General features: G+C 39.8%; 1 protein-coding gene across 1 annotated transcript; it reads left to right on the plus strand.

Annotated features, from left to right (window-relative positions):
* The first annotated feature begins 16,512 nt into the window (after positions 1–16,512).
* LOC110895191 (gibberellin-regulated protein 10-like) lies at positions 16,513–17,165 on the plus strand. The gene is made up of 2 exons (XM_035977681.1): positions 16,513–16,730; positions 16,813–17,165. Exons 1-2 carry the CDS (start codon positions 16,529–16,531, stop codon positions 17,004–17,006), a joined length of 396 nt encoding a protein of 131 aa, XP_035833574.1. The 5' UTR covers positions 16,513–16,528; the 3' UTR covers positions 17,007–17,165.
* Positions 17,166–21,951: the final 4,786 nt, after the last annotated feature.

Here is a 21,951-nt window from a genome sequence, read left to right on the forward strand (position 1 = left end):
GCTAGGCTGTTCGATCGAACAGCCCAACCGAACGACTATGCCAGCCGATCGGTTAGGCTAACCGATCGACTAGCACTTAGACCCACCAACTCACAAAAAGTGTAGTATTGACGAGGTACTGTTCGATCGACTACGCCACTCGATTGTAATCATTACTGCTCGGATCATGAGATACTATACTTTAAAACACTTAGATTTTTGAAACAATGGAATGTCACCCGATCGAGCATGCTAACCGATCGAGTGACATCTTGCCAAGTCTGCAATGCTAACCGATCGGTTGGGCTAACCGATCGAACAACTGTTCGATCGACCAACTTGAAAGGTAGTACAAGCCATCATACACAAACACATCCTTCACATCAAAGGAAGAAACAATCCACTTGAAGGAACCAGCCGATCAAGCCAGCCAGCCGATCGAATGGATGTTCGAACGGACTTTCAACCCAATCGAACAGCCCACTCGATCGAACTGCTGTCCGATCGATTGGCCTATCCGATCCAGTTTTCCTTTGTTTACTTTTTCCGCGTTACTCATCGTTATGTTATCAAACTATTCAGGCTAACCTATTCTCAGTGCTCCCTTCAATCCACAATCAACCACTGTGAGTATACTCGATCCCTTTTTGCTTTCAGCACTTTTGGGTGTTACATACGTAAACTATCAAAATCACAATCAACACAAACTACTTGAACGCTAACCGATTTGCATGTGCTACTTGACTAAATGATTGCTGTTTATTATGTTTACACGTGGAGTGCTATCTACCTGCTTTAGCAACATAGTACTATAGTTTGGACTCAGCACCCGTTCACACGGGGGTTGCTAAGGACAATTACTTGCATGGATTACGGTGGTAATCATGTATTGCGAACTGTCTCGGACAGTCAACCCGCAGTCGTTGGTATCAATGGTCCCATGTTGATAATTTACATGCATCGTTTTCCCTTGTGTACGTGCTTGGTTATGCGTAAACTATTCGAACTCTATATGCTATATCAAACTTGTGTACTCACCTTTACATTATATGTATTGACTTTTATTTTAACGTATGTGACAGGTGTTTAAGCTACTAGCGTGCTAGGGAAGCGAGGCAATAATAAACTTCTAGGAGTCTGTGTCCTTAGGACAGTGTCCACGTACCTGTTCCAGGGCCATAATTATCTGTAGATCTTGCACTGGCACCTGTAGTCAGTAAGATCCACAGTAGTCGTCTAGGGGTCTTAAAACAATATTTACATTTGGTCTGTAATAATTAAGAATTTGAGTTGTCGGAACAGTTCCCATATTGTTTGGTTGATTTCTATGATAACTTGTTATTATTTGGGACACGGTATGGGACGTGTTATATAACTGAATTGTATGATAGTTGTTGTGGAAACTTCTGAACAATCTGTTTCGCTCAGTGCCGCGCCCCGATGATTCCGCCATCGGTTGGGGTGTGACAGATTGGTATCAGAGCCATAACTATAGGGAATTAGGTTAGACACGATCTAGTCCGGATCGCTGTCTTAGAGACCTAGACTATAGTTAGGAACCAAGAGACCAAGTTTACGTGCTTATTTTATGTTGTTTCCTTCTATTCTATCAATACATCCGAACTCCGAGCCAAATTTTGTAGTTTGGACGGGATTAGGAGTGAAACCCGCAAATTCCTGCCTAAATTACAAATTTTGCCAATTATTTTTTTGCAAATTTCTATCAACAAACGGGGGGAAAGTTATACCAAATTCGGGGCTGAAACCCATGAATTGATGAGAACTTCCTCTAAATTTTCTTAAAACAAGGAAGAAATTGCTAAGCTAGGGGTGAAACCCTAACCTTGGCAGTTTTTCCGATTTTATTTTATCTCGCCAAGGCAATTGACGGACTCCAACGACCTGAACTCACGAGTATGACCTAGAATGCGCATGCGTAATGCCCAAGAATCGAGGCAGAAACATGTCCCCTAGAGTCGAAAGTGACGACAAGTCAACTGCGAATAGTTAAATCGCCATGGTTAGTCAAAGTCTAGTAGCCGCAGACAATCCATTTTTCGATTTGAGTGTTGCTTTGTTGATTTTTATATGATTTACCTGTTTACGTGCTTTAAGGTTTGTTGATTGCTCCCTTTGCTATCAATCAGCGTGACTTTTGTTGCTACCCTATCTCGATTCGAATCCCTGTTGATGTGATCTAAACGAAACCAGTGTGCTAGGCTACGCTATACGATTAAGTTAGACGATACAAGGTGAAGCTATCCGATATGCAAAACAAACGACACTCGACATGTGGATATAGGTTTCTGTTTTCTGACTGCTTCTGTGATAAAATTTCGTACGTGTTTAGGAAATTAAGTGCTCTATTTGCTTAATTGCTTCTGTGCTTGAGTTGCTTCTGTGCTTATGTGTCTCTGTGATTATGTGTTTATGTGTTTATATGTGTTACGTGACGCGAGATGCGACGTGATTCTAAGCTTTAGTAAACTAAGACGTGCGAGATTCGAATTCGTTGTGTTGAGCCCTATGGCGATGTCTATTGCAGACCATGTCGTCATCATCCAGGCCTCGTCAACGTCTTACTCGTCGGGAGAAGAGAGATCGTCGTCTTGCTGCTATCCTCTCTAAAACAGTAGCAAAGGCTGTGAGTGAAGTATTCGAGAACGCAAGCAAGTCATCTGAGGAATCCCGAACCCTCACGCCCAAAGACTCCAACAAAGCTACTTTTAGCTTCAAACAATTCAAGGCATGTGGGCCAAAAGAGTTTACCGGTGAAGATGGCCCTACGGCTCTGTTTCATTGGTTTGACTCTGTGGAAGTTACCCTTCGTCAAAGCGGATGCCCAGATCATCTCCGTACTCTCAATGCTACCGGTGTTTTCCAGTCACGAGCCTTGGACTGGTGGACCGCAGAAAGGAACAAGCGCGGGAACGACGCTGCATACGAGCTGACGTGGAAGGAATTGAAAGCGATCATGATGGACGAGTTCTGTCCTCCCCACGAACGCCAAAAGTTGGAGGATGAGTTCTGGAGTATCAAGCAGAAGGAGGGCGACAACGCTGGTCTCACTGCCCGTTTCAAGCAGTTGAGCATTATCTGTCCAGACCAGGTCAAGACTTCTGACATGACCATCAAGAAATACATCCGTGCTCTTCCGGATTGTGTTGCAGATTTTGTTCACGCCGCCAAACCCGCAACGATCGAGGAAACCTACCTACTCGCCGCTGAGATTAACGACAAGCGAGTTAAGGCTGGTGTCTGGGATAAGCCAAACAAGTCTCTGCATCAAGTCACCGCAGCATCAACCGACAACCCTACTGCTCAAGCCTCCAAGTCCTCAAGGAGAAGAAAGAAGAAGAGTTGCGCTGCCGCAACCACTGCTACTCCACTACAGTCTGTACCCGCGCAGCAGCAACAGCCACAGCGTTCAGCGCCAGTGATCAATGCGCCGCCAGCTAAGCGTGCGTACACCGGCCCCCACCCACTCTGTGCTACATGTTCTTATCATCACCCGGTGGGTGTGGCCTGCCGATTCTGCGCTCACTGTAACGTCTACGGGCATTTCACTGCGAGTTGTCGCTATGGTCCCCGTCAAGCTCAAGCTCAAGTCGCTGTCAACCAAGCTCTACTCCCTGCTCCTCAAGCTCCTCAAGCTGCACAGGCCCCAGCAAACAATGTTCGGACCTGCTTTGCATGTGGTGACCCTAACCACTTCGCAAACCGGTGCCCGAACAGGGTGGTGAAACAAGAAGCTCAACAACCCCAGCAACAACAACAACAGCCTCAACAACAAGCCGCTCACGCCAGAACTTTCAACATCAATGCACGTCAGGCTCAAGCTGACAACAACGTGGTCAATGGTACGTTCCTTGTGAATGGTATATATGCATCATGTTTGTTTGATACTGGAGCCGATAACTGCTTTGTGTCATTTGAATTTGAGAAGCTTCTTAGACGTAAGCGCTCTTATCTTTCGACACCCTTCGAAGTAGAAGTTGCTACCGGGAGAACCATTGCTGTCAATTCTGTGCTCCGTGATTGTACTCTCAAGCTCAACAATCATATATTCCCGATTAATCTCATTCCAATGCAGCTCGGAAGTTTCGATGTCATAGTAGGCATGGACTTTCTTCGTGAAAACCATGCTGAAGTTGTGTGTGCTGATAAGATGATTCGTTTTGTGCTAGCTAGTGGTGATACTCTATGTGTTTATGGTGAAACTACTGCGAAAGATCTCAAGCTCATGTCCTGTCTTCAAACTCGCAAATATCTCCGCAAGGAATATCGAGCCTTCTTGGCCAACATTGTTGTAGCAGAGACGGACAAGAAAAAGAAAGTTGAAGTCAATGATGTTCCTGTTGTCCGAGAATTTCCTCAGGTGTTCCCTGATGATCTTCCTGGATTACCTCCAAGTCGTGATATCGACTTTCGAATCGACCTTATTCCAGGAGCCAACCCAGTAGCCAAGGCTCCGTATCGACTCGCTCCATCTGAGATGCGAGAACTCTCGAACCAACTCCAAGAGTTACTTGAAAAAGGCTTCATTCGCCCGAGCACTTCTCCATGGGGCGCGCCAGTCCTTTTTGTCAAGAAGAAGGACGGGTCGTTCCGGATGTGCATCGATTACCGGGAGTTGAACAAGCTGACCATCAAGAACCGATACCCCTTACCAAGAATCGATGACCTGTTTGACCAACTACAAGGTGCTCAGTGTTTCTCCAAGATTGATCTACGTTCAGGCTACCATCAGTTGCGGATTCAAGAGGAAGACATACCCAAAACCGCCTTTCGAACCCGATACGGCCACTACGAATTTGTTGTCATGCCTTTTGGTTTGACCAACGCACCCGCGGTCTTTATGGATCTGATGAATCGCGTGTGTAAACCATTCTTAGACCGTTTTGTCATTGTATTTATCGACGATGTCCTGATCTATTCCAGATCGAGGGCCGAACATGCGCAGCATCTGCGATTGGTTCTCGAGTTGCTTCAAGGAAACCAACTCTACGCCAAATTCTCCAAGTGTGAGTTCTGGTTGGAGGAGGTTCAATTTCTGGGTCACATTGTGAATAGTCGGGGTATACACGTTGATCCTGCAAAGATTGAGGCAGTCAAGGGATGGGTTACGCCAAAGAATCCGTCAGAAGTTCGCTCTTTTCTCGGATTAGCTGGTTACTACCGACGATTCATCGAAGGATTCTCAAAGATTGCTGTACCGCTTACCTCCCTTACCCATAAAGACAAGCCTTTTGTGTGGGGAACCGCGCAGGAAACTGCTTTCCAAACCCTCAAACACATGCTGTGCCATGCACCAGTTCTTACACTGCCGGACGGAAGCGATGACTTCGTTGTCTATTGTGATGCTTCAAACCTTGGACTAGGCTGTGTTCTCATGCAACGAGACAAGGTTATAGCTTACGCATCTCGACAGCTCAAAATCCACGAGAAGAATTATACAACCCATGACCTCGAGCTAGGCGCAGTTGTCTTTGCCTTAAAGATTTGGCGACACTACCTGTATGGTACAAAGTGTACGATCTTCACCGATCACAAGAGCCTACAACATATCTTTAACCAGAGGGAACTCAATATGCGTCAACGCCGATGGGTAGAACTTCTCAACGACTACGACTGTGAGATCCGTTATCACCCAGGCAAGGCGAATGTAGTTGCAGACGCCCTCAGCAGAAAGAATTACGTGATAGGTGTTCGAAACATCCAGGCTCAGTATAACCTCGAAGCTCTCATCCGCGAAACACAACACGCATGCTTCAACGAGCGTACGTTGAAGAAAGAACGAATCTATCACGATGGAACTCAGCTTGTGAGCAAAGCCAACGGGATATTCTATTATCTGGACCGAATCTGGGTTCCGAGGAGGACAGATTTGCGAAAGATCATCATGAACGAAGCCCACAAATCCCGATATTCCATTCATCCCGGTGCGGACAAAATGTACCAAGACCTTCGCTACAAGTACTGGTGGCCTGGGATGAAAAGGGATATTGCTCTATATGTTGGTAGCTGTTTAACTTGTGCAAGAGTCAAGGCTGAACACCAAAGACCTTCAGGCTTACTCGAACAACCGCCGATACCCGTATGGAAGTGGGAAAGCATAGCTATGGATTTCATAACTAAGCTTCCGACCACGCCATCAGGTCACGACAGTATTTGGGTTATAGTCGACCGTCTGACCAAATCAGCCCACTTTCTGCCAATACGAGAAGACTATAAGGTGGCCAAACTAGCCCAAATCTACACCGACGAGATCATTAAGAATCATGGTACGCCTCGAGACATCATTTCGGATCGCGATGCTCGGTTTACATCGAGATTGTGGGAAACTTTTCAAGCAGCTCTAGGAACGACGCTGAATTTGAGTACCGCATTCCACCCGCAAACCGACGGGCAGACTGAAAGAACGATTCGTACTAATGAAGACATGCTCCGTGCGTGTGTTATTGATTTTGGTGGTAGTTGGAGCAAACACCTACCGTTGGTCGAATTTTCGTACAATAATAGCTATCACTCCAGCATCGAAATGGCACCTTTCGAAGCCTTGTATGGTAGGAGATGTCGCTCGCCTATTGTATGGCACGAGGTCGGTCATTCACAATTGACTGGACCCGAGATTCTACAAGAAACGACTGACAAGATCCACCAAATAAGGGAAAATTTGGTAAAGGCCCGGGATAGACAAAAGATGTACGCCGATAAACGACGCAGGCCCCGCGAATTTGCAGTTGGCGACTACGTGCTCCTAAAGGTATCACCTTGGAAGGGAGTAGTCCGATTCGGCAAAAGAGGGAAACTTGCGCCTCGATTTGTTGGACCTTTTAAGATTCTGGAAAGAATCGGTAAGGTTGCCTACAAACTCGAATTACCGGAGGAACTCAGCAATGTCCACCCGACTTTCCATATTTCAAACCTTCGAAAATGCGTAGCCGACCACGACGCAATAATACCACTCGACGATCTTCAGGTCAATGAGACGCTACACTTCGTGGAAAAGCCTGTCGAAATCATGGACCGACAGACCAAGCAACTCAGACGCTCTCGCATTCCTATTGTAAAAGTACGATGGGAAGGCAAACGAGGCGCGGAGTTCACTTGGGAACTCGAAGGTGACATGAAGGCCAAGTACCCGCAGTTATTCAGATAGATCTGAAGCATCAAATAGGTAAAATCACACGGCGATGTACGGCTCTCGGCCTAATTTCGGGACGAAATTCCCTAAAGGAGGGGAGACTGTAACACCCCGTGTTTTCCAAAGTCAAAGTCAAAGTCAAGTGTTGACTGTTATTGGAATTAAAGATTAATAAAGATTAATTTCATTTTAGTTTCATTTTGATTTTCGTATTATTTGGAGTAAGTGTTGTATAATTAAACTAATCGACCGATAATCGAACTATGAATCAACGATCGACTGTGAATGATAGGAAGTAACAACGCAATAAAGCAAGTCAATCAATAATCAAGCTAATCAAATCAAGCATCAAACTCAAGTGTGGGGATTTTAGTACTTTTATACGTATGTGTGCCTTATGTGTTATTTGTGCATGTTTACTTTTATGTTAAAGTGTGTGGTGAATCAATCAAATCAATCAAGACTCGAAGGTGAATCAAACTCAATCAAAACCGACCTTGGAAACGAGTTGTAAGGATGCTTGCATGTTAGATATAGTAGTTGGGACTAAAAGTAATTTGATTAGGAATTCTATCATCCTCAAATCATCGTTCATCGAACTCGAAATATCGAAAATCGTCGCGAAACACTCAAAATCAGGCAAGCCGTTCGAACAGGGCAACCTGAACGAACAGGCTAGCCGATCGAACAGGGCAACCTGATCGAACAGGCTAGCCGATCGAACAGGACTGTTCGATCGGACAGCTGCTCGATCGGGAATGCTGTTCGATCAGCTAACCTTTCCTCTTTTGGAAGCCTATAAATAGGGCTGTCTTTGTCAAACTTTCCACTTTTGGAAAAGCTCTGACCGACCAGCCTCTTCTTCTCACTAAATCCAAGATTTCTCTCAAACCTGTAAGTATTTCACTCTAATCTTTGTACGTTTTTGTTCATTAATCGATTCTCCATCTTTCCATCTTTCAAAATCTAAATTTCATCCATGAAATCACCAAGATCTAGGCGTTCTTGAGTGATGTCATCATGGTGTTCTTGGTGTTCATCAAGAACATCATGTTCTTGACTTCATTCAACCATGAATAAGCTAGATCTAACCGATTTCCACATCAATAACTTAAAATCTTCCAAAGATCTTAACATTTCACGGTGGAAAAAGATTGGAAGATGGGTTTTCATCTATCTTTCAACTCTTTTACACTCAAAAAGGGTGAAAACGAGACTTGAACCGACTTACAAATCAACCTAAACAAACACATGGTTCAAGATCCGGGTTTTACCAAGAGATTTACCGATCTCGGGTTGAATGTTGAACTTAGGTTCCAAACCGTCTCTGACCGAGTTTGGGTGATTCCTGCTCAAGTCAGTAGGCTAAATGGGGACTTCAGCTTTGTGGTTCAACTCGTAGTCAAGATATCTCTAAAACATCAACAATTAACGGGAATACCCAAGTGTTAGGTGAAAAGTTAACCAAATCGAGAAGCTGGCCGAACGGCTAGGCTGTTCGATCGAACAGCCCAACCGAACGACTATGCCAGCCGATCGGTTAGGCTAACCGATCGACTAGCACTTAGACCCACCAACTCACAAAAAGTGTAGTATTGACGAGGTACTGTTCGATCGACTACGCCACTCGATTGTAATCATTACTGCTCGGATCATGAGATACTATACTTTAAAACACTTAGATTTTTGAAACAATGGAATGTCACCCGATCGAGCATGCTAACCGATCGAGTGACATCTTGCCAAGTCTGCAATGCTAACCGATTGGTTGGGCTAACCGATCGAACAACTGTTCGATCGACCAACTTGAAAGGTAGTACAAGCCATCATACACAAACACATCCTTCACATCAAAGGAAGAAACAATCCACTTGAAGGAACCAGCCGATCAAGCCAGCCAGCCGATCGAATGGATGTTCGAACGGACTTTCAACCCAATCGAACAGCCCACTCGATCGAACTGCTGTCCGATCGATTGGCCTATCCGATCCAGTTTTCCTTTGTTTACTTTTTCCGCGTTACTCATCGTTATGTTATCAAACTATTCAGGCTAACCTATTCTCAGTGCTCCCTTCAATCCACAATCAACCACTGTGAGTATACTCGATCCCTTTTTGCTTTCAGCACTTTTGGGTGTTACATACGTAAACTATCAAAATCACAATCAACACAAACTACTTGAACGCTAACCGATTTGCATGTGCTACTTGACTAAATGATTGCTGTTTATTATGTTTACACGTGGAGTGCTATCTACCTGCTTTAGCAACATAGTACTATAGTTTGGACTCAGCACCCGTTCACACGGGGGTTGCTAAGGACAATTACTTGCATGGATTACGGTGGTAATCATGTATTGCGAACTGTCTCGGACAGTCAACCCGCAGTCGTTGGTATCAATGGTCCCATGTTGATAATTTACATGCATCGTTTTCCCTTGTGTACGTGCTTGGTTATGCGTAAACTATTCGAACTCTATATGCTATATCAAACTTGTGTACTCACCTTTACATTATATGTATTGACTTTTATTTTAACGTATGTGACAGGTGTTTAAGCTACTAGCGTGCTAGGGAAGCGAGGCAATAATAAACTTCTAGGAGTCTGTGTCCTTAGGACAGTGTCCACGTACCTGTTCCAGGGCCATAATTATCTGTAGATCTTGCACTGGCACCTGTAGTCAGTAAGATCCACAGTAGTCGTCTAGGGGTCTTAAAACAATATTTACATTTGGTCTGTAATAATTAAGAATTTGAGTTGTCGGAACAGTTCCCATATTGTTTGGTTGATTTCTATGATAACTTGTTATTATTTGGGACACGGTATGGGACGTGTTATATAACTGAATTGTATGATAGTTGTTGTGGAAACTTCTGAACAATCTGTTTCGCTCAGTGCCGCGCCCCGATGATTCCGCCATCGGTTGGGGTGTGACAGATTGGTATCAGAGCCATAACTATAGGGAATTAGGTTAGACACGATCTAGTCCGGATCGCTGTCTTAGAGACCTAGACTATAGTTAGGAACCAAGAGACCAAGTTTACGTGCTTATTTTATGTTGTTTCCTTCTATTCTATCAATACATCCGAACTCCGAGCCAAATTTTGTAGTTTGGACGGGATTAGGAGTGAAACCCGCATTCCAATATATAATTTAGGGTGAGAGGGACACTCGACTCTTAGGGGAGTCCCCTCTCTTACACACACCCAATCAGGTTATGCCACGTCAACTCCCCTCTTAAACTCCCCTCACACTCTCAATTTGATAACGACACTCCTCTCTTAAGGAACTTACTTTTTTTATATTTTTAATTAAGAAAATATCACATGCACCTTCCATTTTTCAATAAATGTCTGACATAATCTGGAGGGCGACGTTCAAAAAATTGAAAACTTTGTGCGGTGAACACACACCGCTTTCACTCACCGATTATCCTCCCCGTGGGGATGGCGGCGGTGTTCCTGCTCAAGGACTAGGGTCACCGTTTGCCTCCCCGCATGGTGCCCCGTTCACCCTTATAATAAGGTTTTAGCACCTGCATTTCAATGCATTTGCATTTGCAATTGGTGGTCAAGAATCAAGCCATATACATTATTTTGATTGAATATGATATTATATATTAGAAATTAAATTGTTTATTGAAACAAATGCATAAACATCCAAACCACTCAAGAGAGAATGAAATTGAAATTACACCCATTGTTTCACTTTTTTCTTAGATGGTTTTACTCACTGTTCAAGATCGGATAAAATTTCGGATAGTGAAATATTGACATTTGAACCCGAATCCGAAATTTCGGATATCCGATTTTCGGATATCCGAAATTTCGGATTCGGGTTCGGATATCCGAATATCCAATTTTTTATTTAATTTTTATTTTTTTATTATTTTTTAATATTTGGAACCAGATTTTTCGGATAGTTTCGGATATCCGAATATAAAATTCGGATATTTTTTGGATATTTCGAATATTTTTTCGGATATTTCGGATATTTTTCGGATACTTCGGATATTTTTCGGATATTTCGGATATTTTTTATTCCGATATTTTTCGGATATTTTCGGATACTTCGGATATTTGGATATCCGAAAAAAATAAAAATTAAATTTTCGGATATTTTCGGATAATCCGATTATCCGAAAATTCTCAAAATCACTATCCGAATCCGAATCCGAATTTTCGGATTATCCAATTTTCGGGTATCCGAAAATTCGGATATTTCGGATACGGGTTTTCGGATATTTTAGATTCGGTTTCGGATTCGGATTTTTTTGAACACCCCTACTTAGAATCAACTATTTTATTGTATTAATGAAAGGATTACGAATGTATAAAAAATAATGAAAAAAAATTATATATTTACATAGTATTAATTTGTAACTTCTCTATAAAAAATAGAGAGGTTGTTATATATTGTATATTTCCAACATATACAAAAGCAAGTGAGGGGAATAGTGCCACGCAACTGCGTGCCACTTCCCTATTCGACCAACTATTTTATTGTTTTATATTCGTTTTAAATTTACGATTTTGTCCTTAATTTAAAATATATTTACGGTTTTGCCCCCACTTCAAAATAAAATTATGTTTTTGTCCCTCGCTCAAAATTACGCTTTTGCCCTCGGTTCAAAATTATGATTTTATCCCCATATTACAATTATATTTTTTGCCCCAGTTCAAAATAAATTTTTGCTTTTGTCCCAAACTAAAACTGACGATTTTGCATTTTCGCCCCGTTTCAAAAATTATGATTTCGTCTTCAGTTTAAAATTATGTTTTTGCCCAGTTCAAAAAAAAGTATGCTTTTGCCCCCTTCCCCCTCCCCCCCCCCCCCAATTCAAAATTACGATTTTGCTCTCATTTCAAAATTTTGATTTTGCCCCAGTTCAAATTAAAAATATAGTTTAGTCCCCAGCTTAAAATTACGATTTTGTCCTTAATGCAAAGTTATATTACGATTTTGTCTCTGGTTTAAATTTATGGTATTGTCATCACTCTAACTTTTGGCAAATTACGATTTTACCCAAGTCAACAAATACAACTTTGCCCTCAGTTCAAATTACAGTATTGCTATCGTTTTAGTTTTTTTAGCAAAACTATAAAAGTGTTTTTTTAATTGGTTGACTGATTTTAATTTTTTTCCATGTCAAGGAGCTGTTTAACACTCGCTCATTAATCCTGACAAACTATAGTTTTATCCTGAGCTCAGAACTACGGTCTTGTCATCGTTTTAGTTTTTTTTCCTAACAAAACTATAATAGTATTTTTTTTAATTGATTGAAAATTATTCGGCTATCGTCCCGTAACACGGACGGGGCATCAACTAGTTAATCAACAAGTGAGACTTTAGTAGAAGCAATATACATTGCATGAGTACTTGATTCATAGAAATTTAATAGTATATAAAAACAAAGAGTGAGGTGGCATGTGAGGTGACTTCATATGGACGTACTATTGCAGCGATTTCTACACGAACACACACTGGTCATCGTACCAACTGACAAGAATGGCCTCACCCATAACCCATTTGATTCCTTCAATATTATATAAATAAAATCCAATTTAATTACTGCGGTTAAAAAATTACTCATAAAAATTAGGGTAAATTACTCTTTGAGTCCCTATGTTTTAGTGTTTTAACTAGTTGAGTCCAAAAGCAAAAAATTTAACGACCTGAGTCCCTATAAGCATTTTCTTTAACCATTTGAGTCCTTTTGAGTCCAAATTTTAACCTTTTGAGTCCAATTTTTTGGACTCAAATCGTTATAAAATGAACAAAATTGGACTCAAAACGTTATAAAATAAATGGCTAGGGACTCAGGGCGTTAAACTTTTTAATTTTGCACTCAAAATATTAAAACCACTAAAACACAATGACTCAAAAAGTAATTTACTCTAAAAATTATACATGTTTTATTATTCTCTTATTTGTATAAATTCAAACAATTTAATAATTTTTTGTTGATGTTTATTATACCTTGTAGTAATTAAACTTGAGTAATGTTTTGTCTTGCTTTTAAATTGATCAAATTTAGTTGATGATATGATTATCTTAACAATTTTCAGGTAAATAACTTTATATATATATTGTACAATAATACTTAATAAGCTAGTTATGAAATATTAATTTTAAATATGAAACCCCGGACCCATATATATATATATTATGAGTTAAGTTAACGTACAAAGTGCCTTATCGTACAAAACGTACGAAAGACATGAAAAAAAAAACGCGGTGATATTTTTATAATTATTTGCTCATATGGTAATTATTAAAATTACTCTACAAATAATTTTGTAACGTAACTTTAATCTTGTAGGGTAATTTTGTAAAATGTAATTGTAGGGTAATTATCAAAATTACTCTACAAGTGTATTAAAATTACTCTGCTAGTTTATCAAACAACATGCAATTCAAAAGTACCCTACAAAATTATTTGTAGAGTAATTATGATACTCTACAAAATTGCCCTACAAGATCAAAATTAGCTTACAAGATTATTTGTAGAGTAATTATCATATTCTTCAAAATTACCATACAAAGATCAAAATTACCCTACAAGATAGTTTTATAAAATTACTCTACAAGATCATTTGTAGAGTAATTTTGATAATTACGAAAATGTCACCCCGTTTTTTCAGCAAAACACTCAATTCATACGTCTTGTAGGTTTAAGGTATTTGTATTTTATCTTTAGTTTATATATTATACGGGCAATTATATGAAAAGATGCAATGCACAAATTTATTAATTGAAAGTGGAAACGTGTTATTAGTTGGTGTGAAAATGTTATGGATGGTATCGTCTAGCGAAATCTTGTAAAGTCAATAATTTATCTATTTTTTTTTCTGAGAATTTATCAACTTTTATAAGATAATAACAAGTTATAAAAGTAAAAGACAAACTAATCTTTACGTTGTCTTATTAGCTACTAATATTGATTATCGAGTAAACTTCTGTTTTGCTCTCTATGGTTTAGTCGTTTTAACGATTTTGCCCAAATCCTTTAAAAATAACCATTTTGCTCCCCATAGTCACTACTTTTTTTTTTTTTTCCAATTAGCTCCCCGACAGTAACTCCATTAGAATGTCTGTTAAATAGAAAGGTATTTTGATAACTTATCATATGAAAGTAAGGATATTTTGGTAATTTACCTATAAAGATACTTAAATTTTAATATACAATATATAACACATCACATACATACACTCCCTCATCTCTCTTTTCTAATCACCAGCCACCACCAACAACCCCCATGCCCACCAACTCAACACCGCCAACAAGTACCACCACCACTGCCATTCCACCCCACATCGACCACCGACCACCACCAACGACCCTCACCATTAAATCTTCGTCTGAAATCATAACCCCAAAATCTTTATCAAACCCTAGTCATGGATGTAGAGGTTTCATATTCGAAAAGAGCGATAATGGTGGATATAGACCTGTTCAACTGGATCTAGGGTTTCGAACCAAGGTTGAACCCTTGTTGGTAGGGACTGCCAGGACTACAAAGCGGATTTTGTCCACAATAACTAGATCTAGGGTTTCGAACCAGGGTTTGTCTCTTCGGTGACAATAATAAACAAAGAAAGAGTATGATCGTGGTGGTTTGCGGTGGTCAACAACCGCAATAGAGGGATCAGAACCCTAGATCGTCGGCCAAACTCGTTCAACCACACCTATTCGCCACCTCATATGGCTGTCATCTCCGTTAAAAACCATCACCGTAGGGGTTTATGACGGAACCCTAAATTCGCCGGAGACACACACTCCCCCAAAAAGTATGCCAGTGCTACTTATTTTACTTGAACGATAACACTGTTGGAATCCTTGTCTCTCGTTCTGTGGGTATAAGTGGTACACGCGCCAGAAGTTGCACCCGAGCGGTGGCTTCGTCATGGCTCCGCTGTAGCCCTATGGTGGAGGTATACAAGTGGTGGTGATGGCAGTGATAATAGAAAGTAAAAAGAGAAAAGGGGGTGGAGATATGTGTTAATGTTTTCTTTTTATAAAGACAAAATAGATTTAATGAATTAATTATAAATAATTAAGTACTTATATATAAATTCCCGAAATACCCCTATCTTTAATTGTATGATTTAACCGAGTTAAGGCTATGAAGAAAAATGGGAAAAACATAGTAAACTATTGGAGCAAAATGGTTATTTCTAAAGGATTTGGACAAAACCGTTAAAACGACCAAACAATAGGGAGAAAAACGGAAGTTTACTCTTGATTATTTGATTAACAACCAATTGTTTAAAGAATATAACATGCCAAATATGTGTTAGTTTATAGGAAATGCAATTCATTTTTAATAAAATTTTGAGTTACATTCATTACTAGGTAGGAAGCTTCGTGAGATACGATACTATACTTACGATACACCTCCCCTCAGACTCAAATGAACCCACACCAGTTTTCGACTACCCCACAAAACATATTCATTGTCCCTTATATTTAGTTTCATATATAAAGTAAATTACTTCCATTAAATACCAACATTTTTTTTCAAATAATAATAATAATAATAATAATAATAATAATAATAATAATAATATACTTCCATTAAATACCAACATTTTTTTTCAAATAATAATAACAATAACAACAACAACAACAATAATAATAATAATAATAATAATAATAATAATAATAATAATAATAATAATAATAATAATAATAATAATAATAATTACATCTTGATGCATAGCAACAAAGTAAATATCAAGAATATATGATGTATCTATAAAAAGAGGTTTATGACAACCAGGTCGAGATAGCTTGTAACCCAGTGGTATAAAAGTGTAGTAATATGTTTCGATGTAAGTGGTTGAAGGTTTTAGTCATATATGGACATTTTTATTAGTGTAGATTTATAAGTATTTAATTTAAGTATGTTTAGAAGGTGTGTGAGTTACCACTTAAAAAAATAAAAAATAGGTGGAGAAGGAGCTCGGGTCGACATATATCACTAAGGGACTGTTTGGCAACATCTGAATGGTTAAATGTTGAACCAGTAAGAGGTCTGAACCATTAAATGCTGAACCAGTAAGAGGTCTGAACCATTAAGAGCCTATATAATGCTAACCGTTCAGAGGCAAATGTCTGACCAATTCAGATTAGAGGTCTTAACCATTCAGACTTTGTATAAATCTTAACCATTCAGAGGCAAATGTCTGAACCATTAAGACATCTGCTTATGAAACAAACAATCTAAACCATTAAGTGCTTAACTAGCATGAGGTCTGGACCATTAAGAATCTCATTACAAGGTAAACAAACAGCCCCTAATATTCATATAAGAATCTATTAAAAAAAAAGATGAAATAGTGTTTATAGTACCAACCTAAATGTAAAATGCATGACACAATTAATTATGATAGATACATATGAATTTGGCAGTTTACATCTACTGGCCAATTTCACCGACGCACTCCAACTATAAATACTCTTCTCTTCTTCACCATCATCATCAACCAACACAAAGTCTTCATACTTTGAAGAAGAAGATGAAGGTCTCATTTGCGGTTCTTCTCCTCCTTGCTCTTCTCTTCACATCCGCCTACGCGATTTCCCCCGCCCCCTCCCCAAGTATTTCATCCATCCATCCTCTTTAATCAACTTATTAATAATAATAATTTGTCATTGTTTCAGAATTCTTAATATAATGCAGGTAGATTTGGGTGCGATAAGAAGTGCGCGTTGAGGTGTTCGAAATCTGGATGGAAAGACAGGTGCCTCAAGTATTGCGGAATTTGTTGCGGCAAATGCAACGGGTGCGTACCTTCGGGTCCCTACGCACCTAAGGCTCAATGCCCTTGCTACCGTGATATGAAGAACCCCAAGGGCAGGGACAAGTGCCCTTAAATTTATATAATCTCACTATAATTCCCACTGTTATATTTTGTTTATCAGTTTTATAATCTCGCTATTTAGAATAAATGTCTTCGCGAAGAATATTGTATTTTGTAGCATTGTGAAAATAAATTAGTGTTATGTTCATTTGTAATAAATCTTGTTAGAACATGCGTAGTCATTGGGGTGAAGAATGTCCCATCATTGGGTGTTTTGCGTTATGTGATAGTCCAGACAGCAATGGGGTATTATGAGGTGTTTTCTAAAATGGGTAAAGTGAGGATGTGGGCATTGTAAAATTAAATAAAAAAATTATCAAAAAATCTTATTGGACAAACAAAAGGTAGATGAAGGGTGATTGGCCAAAGAAAAGGAAGCAAGGGCGTAGAAAAAACCATGAAAAAAGCATTTTGGCTGGAAAAAACGCCCACGGGGGCCATGCTTGGGCGTGGTTTGTATAAAAAACGCCCACATTTGCACGACTACGGATGGTCTTATAATGTTTGATTGGTTTTTACCCTATTAATAAACGTTATTCAAAATATGTTTATCTCATGCTATGGCTGTGACCGATTGCAAAACTCTCACGGGGCGAATCAGGCCAACGAATCGGGTCGGGATATTGATTTTGAAGAAATAGTTCTCATGAATCAAGTGATTCAAAGTGGATACCATCATATCTGCATTGCGTCTTTGATAAACGGAATATAAAGTTAAATAAAGAAAAGCATTATATTTCTATTTTTTTAATTGAGGTAAAATAGCTGTGGTTTGGCAAGCTTGATCCTCAGACATCTTTAATTACAAACTTGGTCCTAAATGTATACAAATTATTACTAACTAGTATATGTACAAATTTAATTATAAACTAGTATTAAGGCTCCCGCGTTGTGGCGGGGGCATAAAACCATGCAAGGGAGCATTATTTTCACACCACTACCAGCGACCAATGCCGAAAAACTCGTAAAAACAAAAGAAATAGAAAAGGAGAAAAATAAAACCGAATGAAAAGCAGATATAAAATCACTGAACCACGCACACCCACTGCGGCGTTTTAATATGAAAAATTTAGGCTGAAACGTAAAACATAGAAAAATACCTAAGTCGATCTAGAACACGCGCGTTACGACAAACTTCTCAAATGGGAAAATAGACGAAAAAACTTTGAACCTCACACGCACGTTGCAGCGTGTTAACTCGCAAAATTTTGAACGAAACGTAAAACAAAAAACTTGCGAAATATGAAAACTATGGGCACCAAAGTTGAAAGTAAAAAAGTGTTAGGGTTAAATTGCAAAAAATGAAAACCTTTGTGTTAAAAGTAAAAAAAACAAAGGGGCTAAATTGCAAAGATGAGATGTTTTGGGTTAGAAGTGAAAAATATTAAATTTTTTTTTTGAAATACTCCCTAAACATAGGGTACAACAACATGAAGCATGTTAATTTATAGTATAGAAATTTGTTCCCTATGGTTCATTTTTCATAATCAAGTCAGTCATTGCCATGGATGGTCGTTAGTTTAGAACATTAAGTCTGTTTAAAATGACTAATACCCCGATGCTAAAAGACAAAACGCTTGAAAAAATTTAAAAATAAATAAAACTTTAAGTCAGCCCCACCACCATCTCACCCATCTTCTTTCCCACCGTGTGGGCGTGGAGGCCAGTCCACGTCCACAAAACCACCCATCTTCTTCCCCACCGTGTGTGGCGCAGGGGATTCTTCATCGGCGTGGGGGCCAATTTGGTTGGTGATGTGACGCGAGTTGATTGGTGGTTTGTGGTGGGATGTTTGTGATTGGGTAGTTTTTGTATACACCAGGTGGGGCTCTTACCACGATGTTTGTGATTGGATAGTTTTTGTATACACCAGGTGGGGCTCTTACCACGCCCAACACCACCCAATGCTTTTTTTTACCATGTTCTCTTGTTTACGTGGCTGCCATATGACGCTTAACACCCTCTCTTCATGCTGCTTCATACCGAATGGTCTCACCCAAGTTTGTGTGAACAATTTCGAATGAACGGCCGATGCCATCTATTTATAGTGCTGATTATTGTCTTCGTCGCACCCCGCGTAAGAGAAGGAGGGGGCCTTCGCGCCCGGCGAGGCTAGCTAGGGTAGTATTTAGCTTGGCTGATTCGGCCACTAGGCGTGACACGAGGCTGCCACGTGGCGGCCTGGGGGCTCGCCCTGACTTCGAGTTGTCGCGGCCCGCGTACATCCCCGCCACCACATTCGCGGCCCGCGAGCGAGGACTGAATTTTGTTTTTTTTATTTTATTTTTAATTATATAAGGTAATTTAAGCTCGGTTTTCGCATACGGGGTATGTTTTAAGATTTATAGGGACATTTTAAATAATTTATAGGTGTAGGGAATAAATTTTAGGAGGGTTGTTATCTTATCATCTTCCGCACACTTGCTTATTTTTAAGTCTGTCTCAGTCTTTTCTATCCAGCGTAGAGCGGTAATGGCCCCTTCATTGCTTGAGAATTCCATTGATTTACAAGACCAGAATTCTTTATAAGAACAACCATACGACATGGTTCTTCTTCTTTTGGGAATGGGCACTTGAAGTATAGGTCCATTGTTTACGCTGTGTTTAGGTTCAGTAGGTCGTTTACTGCCATGATTACTTTTATTATCCGCTTCCTTAACCGTTTTAATAATATATAGCATCGCATCTATAATCCCTTGTGCCACTATATGTTGGATAACATTGTTATCCACTTGGTTTCCATTGTTATCGTTATTCAGGTTATCGTTATTCTGGTTTCCGGGTTCAATTCGTTGTCCATCTGAATTTTAAACATTTATCACGTATTAATATCACAAAATAATAATTACTGCAAACAATCACACAACACACATATTTGATCAAAATCGTCGAACATTGCGACTAACTCTATTTTATATTATGCATCCATATATATTACAATACAACTGAAATTGAAATTACACTACAATTAAGCATCCGTAGCTATTGTCTATTTTTAGTTTTTTTTTTCAAACATACACACATATTATATATTGTTATTATTTTATTATTATTATCATTACGGTCACTGGTATGGGTTCATCCAGAACTCCATATTACGCTCGTCATACTTCCAGACGAGTCGTTCTCTTATTTGCCTCATTCTCTCGCTTCCTTCTAAAACCTCCTCACCAAAGTTTCGGAGTTCTTGCACATTTTCTGCACTCGTTGGGGGTGCAGGAGCTGGTACTGGGTTTGGGAATTGGGGCATGGGTTCTTGGTAAGGATAAGGATTCTCTAGAATTTCCCTGATGTATTGGTCATTATCATAGTAGGGATCTAGAGGGTCCAAGTCTGGGTAGGCTGCTAGGTTTGGCATGGGTTCCTCCGGTATTGGGTAGCGTTGTTGGTAATCCATATGGTCGTCAAACCACGGGTCGTAGTCTGGGTCTAAGAGATTGGGTGCTGGTACTCTAGGTATCTCTGCTGGGTCAAGGTCAGGCATTGGGATTTGGTTTTCTGAGTTGACTTCAATTTCCATTGGTTGTGTAGGAAACAGTGGTAAGGGCTAGGGTGCTATGAGTTGCTCTAAGTTAGGGTCTGCAGTTGTAGTTGCTAGAATATGAAAATTTGCTAGACTCCTATTGAGCATATCCTGAGTGTGAGCATCTGTTTCTCTCTTAACGGCTGCTAAAGCACGTTGTTGTTGTAACTTTTTCATCCTTTTCCTACATTCATGCGCTCCTCTGCTTAACCATCCTCTTTTCTTAGGAGGGAATGGTTCTTCAGATTGGGCTTTGGACACGAATATCCCATCTTCATTGTCAACTGAATACCCTGAGAGGGTAGGCTGTGAAGAGGTGCCTTCGTCCCTAGGTGAGCCGGACAACTGACGTTAGGCGTCGGAAGGTCCTTGGTCGCTCATGTTGTAAACTAACAAATAGTCAAATAACACACAACAATAAAATACAGATATGCAGGTATTTCCGTAAATAATTTCCTAACATATTGAATAATATTTTGATTTCATCAGAACACTTCTGTGGCTAAATCAGTGGCTTAGCTCTGATACCACCTTCTGTCGCAACCCTCGTTCCCTAATTACCCGGGAACGGGCGGCCGCGGCCAGTTTTAGTGGTATCAGTGTTTATCATTTTGGCAGCAGAAATTACATCAGGACCGTAGTTAGGAAATCTTTTATCAGAGTAAAATACCACATTTTATATAAATAATCACATTGGGATAAAACCCAAGTTTTCATTACAAACGGATTTATAGGGGTGAACCCTATTTTATTGAAATAAAACATCTTCTTTATTTAGGTAACTTTTATAGCCACTTTTCCAAGCCTTCAGTGCTGTCCAACTGGCTTCTAATTGGCTTTCACATTTTGTTACCTGAAACGCGTTTAAAAACATTTTGTCAGTGGGAAATACTGGTGAGTGAATCCCAGTTTAATTAAGAAGAGTTTTATCCTTTAATAGTATTGAGAGCGATTACAATGTTTATATCTACACAATTACTCATTCAGTACTGTCAATCCTGACTGGTGGGTCATATTACGCATTGGCTAACTCTTTGTCCAATGGTAACGTGTTCCACATTTTGTATACAAAACCCCAACATACCGACAGTAATTAAAGAATTACAAAGACTCAATCACTGCTATTTAAAATAATTAAGGTTTCGTAAAACCAATACAAAAAGGAGATTACTCACATTGCTGTCTTAGGGTTTTCCTTAAGGATTTCCTAGTGATTATCTATTAATTACACAAATGCACACGCGTTAGTATAATAACCCAATATTTACATTAGTAATACCCTCCCCGAGACGGCATTCTAACGACTACGTCGGGCAGAACCACGACAGCCGTTACGGAACCCTAGATCAATCGGGCAGCGTATCTAATACGTAACCGGGGGTTATGATACTTACAACGAGGCAGAACTTCGTTATTTAGGGGGTATAATGCCCGA

The sequence above is a fragment of the Helianthus annuus genome, chromosome 9, assembly GCF_002127325.2.
Source record: "Helianthus annuus cultivar XRQ/B chromosome 9, HanXRQr2.0-SUNRISE, whole genome shotgun sequence".
Taxonomy (NCBI): domain Eukaryota; kingdom Viridiplantae; phylum Streptophyta; class Magnoliopsida; order Asterales; family Asteraceae; genus Helianthus; species Helianthus annuus.

Excerpts from the sequence above, each read along its gene's own strand:
- LOC110895191 (XM_035977681.1), top strand. The coding sequence starts at position 16,529 with ATGAATTTGGCAGTTTACATCTACTGGCCAATTTCACCGACGCACTCC. Across the intron at positions 16,731-16,812 it reads TTCCCCCGCCCCCTCCCCAA|GTAGATTTGGGTGCGATAAG; the intron begins GTATTTCATCCA and ends AATATAATGCAG.